This window comes from Eurypyga helias, unplaced genomic scaffold, assembly GCF_000690775.1.
Source record: "Eurypyga helias isolate BGI_N326 unplaced genomic scaffold, ASM69077v1 scaffold24344, whole genome shotgun sequence".
NCBI classification, from domain to species: Eukaryota; Metazoa; Chordata; class Aves; order Eurypygiformes; family Eurypygidae; genus Eurypyga; species Eurypyga helias.
The window spans coordinates 1-5424 of NW_010244668.1; the positions used below are offsets into that span (position 1 = coordinate 1).

At 41.2% G+C, this 5424-nt stretch overlaps 1 protein-coding gene across 1 annotated transcript; it reads left to right on the forward strand.

The window, feature by feature from the left end:
- Window positions 1-3: 3 nt before the first annotated feature.
- Window positions 4-3747, forward strand: PTGS2 (prostaglandin-endoperoxide synthase 2 (prostaglandin G/H synthase and cyclooxygenase); the record flags this gene model as incomplete). Its single annotated transcript, XM_010149839.1, has 6 exons — window positions 4-162; window positions 959-1042; window positions 1343-1589; window positions 2552-2838; window positions 2998-3145; window positions 3277-3747. Coding segments are annotated over 6 exons (1332 nt in total), but the record flags the coding sequence as incomplete, so codon positions are not given.
- Window positions 3748-5424: the final 1677 nt, after the last annotated feature.

Consider the following 5424-nt stretch of genomic DNA (forward strand, 5'->3'; position numbering starts at 1 on the left):
TCAAAGCTGATTGTGGAGAAGTTTTTGCTAAGGAAAAAATTTATTCCTGACCCACAAGGCACAAATGTGATGTTCACATTCTTTGCCCAACACTTCACTCACCAGTTCTTTAAGACAGACCACAAGAAAGGACCTGCCTTCACCAAAGCTCTCGGCCACGGGGTAAGATCGTAACTCTAACTTGCACACAGCACTTGCTTCTCAGGAGCTACTGAGCGGCTAGGATGGTACCTTACAGGGCGTTGGGGTACACAAACTCCAGTGCACATACGCCTTTTGCCACAAACTGATAAACTTGCCCCTTCTGTAACTCCTCCTCAGGCAAAATTCCAGCATTTGATATCATCTCTTCCTGGGTCAGAACTGCTTGTGCAAAGCACATGGTTCTGTTCAAACAAAGTCAGATCACGGTGCAGATATTGTAACTGTTCCCAGGAATCTGCTTTCACGTAAAGCATCTTAGGTCTACTGAGTATCTGGAACTTCTTTGGACTCTGTCAGTCACAAAGAGCGGTATCCAGCACTGTAGAGTATCTTGTGTGCTGCTAATTGAGGAGACTTAGCTTAAAGAAATTCAAAAGCAGACTTGGATTTAGGAACTTTATCTGTAAAACAGGTAGCTGTTGGACAAAGTTCTTCAATGTTCTTCAATGTAAGTGCGATGTGTATGTGTGAAACAAAGCTATAAAATACGTATGTATCTACAAAGAGCTGTCTGCGTAATAGAAAGCTGCTGACAGCCTAAACAGAGTCCTTGTTAAATTGACTGGCAATTTACAACTTGCTGTTATGCAGACATGGCTCCAGTTGCCAGGAAATAATTTGGCTTCATCTTATTATCTGTGCATGATACTTACAAGGTGCCAATAGGAGTTCTTCCCTTAGAAGTAACGTGTCCTAAAATAACAAAAACCACAGGTTGACTACATGTTCCTAATGTGGTTTTTTTATTTTATAGGTTGATTTGAACCACATCTATGGAGAGACTCTGGAGAGACAGCTTAAACTGAGACTTCTAAAGGATGGAAAGCTAAAATACCAGGTATGTGTTATCTCAAAATTCCTACCTTCTTATTGGATGACATATTTCATAAACTAGTGCTCTCTGCGTGCTGTAGTTGATATCAGCTATAAGCCTAAAGTCAGTACCAGCAGAGTCAACACAGCTTAACTCACAGGCGTCATAGCTTATTGGATGATGTATTTCATAAACTAGTGCTCTCTGCATGCTGTAGTTGATAGCTATAAGCCTAAAGTCAGTACCAGCAGAGTCAACACAGCTTAACTCACAGGCATCATAGCTTACAACTCTTGTTTTGTTCTTTCTCCCTCTCCCTGGCAGATGATTGACGGAGAAATGTATCCACCAACGGTGAAGGACACTCAGGCAGAGATGATCTACCCTCCTCACGTACCTGAACACTTGCAGTTTTCAGTTGGGCAGGAGGTGTTTGGTTTGGTCCCAGGCTTGATGATGTATGCTACAATATGGCTGAGGGAACACAATCGGGTCTGTGACGTCCTGAAACAGGAGCATCCAGAGTGGGATGATGAGCAGCTGTTCCAAACCACTAGACTCATACTGATAGGTGAGTGTCACTTCTATGTGCAACTCTAACCTTCTCTTGGCTGTGACACTTGTACACACTATCTGTTGCAGTAGGTGTAATAAGAGGGAAAGCTTAAATTGGGGTGTGAGGGCACACATCTGAGCCTTTGTGACCTGTCACAGGGGTTGTACTGAGATATAACTAGGAGGAAGCTGTGTTAAAGACAGAACTGAAGAAAACTGAGCTATGTTACACTTAATTCCTTTATCTAAGGGAAACGGAACTAAAAGCAGTGAAATGCAGGAAGCAAAGATTAATTTCTCAGAGAGAAAGTATGTGAGGCTAGATGACCTCAGGCTCTCAGGTCTTGTGGGGTTTTTGTGGGTTTTTTCCCCTGGGGTTGGGTCAGTTCAGGTATGCTTCAAAAGAAAGGCTGTGATTAAGTCTGAATTTCAGGAAGTTATGTAAAATGTAATTCTACATACTTCTAACTGTTCAGTGGTATTCCGTCTTATGTAAATGGTGATGTACACTAAGCTTGGAGAGACTTTGCCCAAACTGACTGAAACTGTAAACCAGGACAGTTGTATTAAGCAGCTCAGAAGCTGAGAGTTGCTTTCAGACAGCAACTCTTTTTCTATTATCCCCTACGTCTGCCCTCGGGAGTATTGTGTAACTGAACACAGTGTAGATACTGATGAGTGCTGTTCTGTGGAACATTTCAAGGAAGTGTATCTTGAGAGGGGGAAGCAAGCTATAAAAACCACTTCTCTACCATTGTCAGAAACTCTTGGGATCTTAAGTACTGTTCCACCCCTTAGTCACATAAAATGTGAGTTCTTTTATAGAAGATATTGCAGAATGTCAGTGTGTTTATCCTGATCACTGTAGTGTGTTTTTAGAACAGTTCAGAAATGCTTTTTTCTCTTAGAGCAGGGTAACCATGTCAAGTTTCTCAGGGAACCAGCACCAATAGTGTGTTCTGTTTCACTGACCAACAGGAGAGACAATCAAGATCGTTATTGAGGACTATGTACAACATTTGAGTGGCTACCACTTCAAACTCAAGTTTGATCCTGAGCTGCTGTTCAACCAGAGATTCCAGTACCAGAACCGAATTGCAGCCGAATTCAATACTCTCTACCACTGGCACCCGCTTCTGCCTGACACTTTCCAGATACACAACCAGGAGTACACTTTCCAGCAGTTTCTCTACAACAACTCCATCATGCTGGAACATGGCCTTTCCCATATGGTGAAGTCTTTCTCCAAGCAAAGTGCTGGTAGGGTAGGTACTTTCTCATGCTTCTAGTGAACCAACAGACAAGCTGGGAGTGGGACAAGGGGTTAGAATAAAGCTATCGAAAACTAATAATACATTATTAAGGCACAACTTCCTCATGACTCTTATCGGGAGATCTTACTACTCTTCATCTTTATTTAATAGGTTGCTGGGGGGAAGAATGTTCCTGCTGCAGTACAGAAAGTAGCAAAGGCTTCAATTGACCAAAGCAGACAGATGAGATACCAGTCCTTGAATGAGTACAGGAAACGCTTCATGCTGAAACCGTTCAGATCATTCGAAGAACTTACAGGTAACAGTTCTCATCCTTCCTAGCAAACAAGGGCCCTTTTCTTAAAATGCCTACCAGAGTTGGAACAGGATAGTGTTGCCATGAAAATATTCCTATTTTTTCCACTTACGGTTTTTACTTTTCAATTACAGGAGAAAAAGAAATGGCAGCTGAACTGGAGGAGCTTTATGGAGACATTGATGCTATGGAGCTGTATCCAGGCCTCCTTGTAGAAAAGCCACGACCAGGTGCAATCTTTGGTGAAACAATGGTGGAGATTGGAGCACCGTTCTCTTTGAAGGGACTGATGGGCAATGCTATCTGCTCCCCGGAGTACTGGAAGCCTAGCACCTTTGGTGGAAAGCTGGGCTTTGAAATAGTCAATACTGCCTCCTTACAGAAGCTCATCTGCAACAATGTGAAGGGCTGTCCTTTCACTGCTTTCCACATCTTAAATCCTGAGCCCACGGAGGCAACTATTAATGTTAGTACCTCAAAAACAGCAATGGAAGATATCAACCCCACACTACTACTGAAAGAGCGATCTGCTGAGTTGTAAAACATCCCTCTATTTATTTATTTATTTATTCTATTTATGGCTTAAAGTGTTTTTAAAAAAAAAAAAAGCAAACTTCATTGTGGGGGTTGTCCTAGATTCCTTACTCAAGTAAGGCTTCCATTTAAAGGGATTTTTCTGTGTTTTGAGCTCTACAGCGGTGAATCCCTTGTTTAAAGTCTTCTGTAACAGAACTCTGTATTCCAAAGTGGACGAAGGTTCCAACTTTTTTTAATATCATTTTAATACTTGACAAAGGGTGTTGGTGGGTGTGGGTTTTTTTTTTTTGCCTTTTCACTTGATAGGTCACAACACTACAAAAGCAATTTCTTGCCTCAGCAACTTCTTAAACTTGAAAACAGGCTATTGAACTAAAGGAAATGACTTAATGAAAACTGCCAGAAAAGATCATGAATTCAGTATGAGCACTCAAGGACCAACAAAAATCAATATACTTGAGACTCACTTTTTTATATAAAAGTCAGAAAATGCATTGCATTTATCACTGATACTACCTCTCCCTCATTGCAAATAAGGCACTTTGTACAGTAACTTATGTTTTGTTTTTTATTTGTAAATCTACTTTCATGTGGCATTATAATTTTAAAACTTAATTATTTAAAGAAAAGAACTTCTCTTGGATCCTACTTGTTTTTGAAGCATGTGTCACAGAAGTATTGTGTAAGGATAATAGTAAGGTACCGAGCCTAGAAAGAACTGACTCTTGGGCTGCAATACAAAGCTGCTTGTACTTAGATACAGATGTTTTATTGTGCAAGTTTGGGGAGGTCTTAAATTTAGTCCAAAGGATCCTTTTCATAGCTGTAGTTCTCTGGTCTACTTTTAATACAACTTTTAATCTCTGTTACTTTAAGGACAAATGGGCAATATAGCTTTGGTTAAGGATGTGACTGTAGTGTAGGTTTGTGTACCCAAAGCAGAGATTAGTGGGGAATAGTAACTGAGAAGCTGTGTACATACACACCGAGAGCTGAGCACAGAATCGCCCTAGCAGACTGTTAAGGCACCAAGACTTGAAGGTAGCTTATGGCTGTGCACACAAGCCATGCTCCTGGCTTACAGTTCTATTTATTGGGGGGAGCAGGGGTAATATTTTATTTCTAACTTATAAACAGAGGCATTTTAACTAAGTGGCTTAAGCTTAATTAAAACTGGCTAGCTAGCACAAAGTCTAGACGTATCTGTCCTGATCCAGCACTAAAATATCTAGTCCCCTCTGGGCGCATAAGTTGCAGAGGATCTTGTACCAGCACTTCAAACTTCGCATGCAGGGGTGATTTTTCTTTTTTTACTTATAATTTCTAGAGAAGTGTAGAAGATGATTGTGTTGGGGAACTAGAGTTAAAGAGAATAGCACTTCAGACTGGAATAGAGCACCAAGCTGGTATTCTGTGCCTCTGCCCAAAACTCCTTGACTACTCATGGAAAAGGACTTGAGTTTTTTGTTACATCTGAGCCTCTCATTGCAGCAGCTCTGGCAGTGGCGTAGTTTGACTGTGACTTCTGTTGATTTGTTCAGACACTGATTACCTTGTGCTGCACAGGTTGTAACTGTGAGCAGGAAGAGCTGAATGACAGTCTCCTGCAGCAGTTGGTGCCAGTGACTAGGGGAGTATAACTGCTGTGGGAGAAAGAAGGGCATTTGTTTTCCTTTCTCTATTTGAAGCATGAAGAAGGGAAAAACTTCACTCACCTTGTATTAAAAGGTGGTCAGTACTGTATA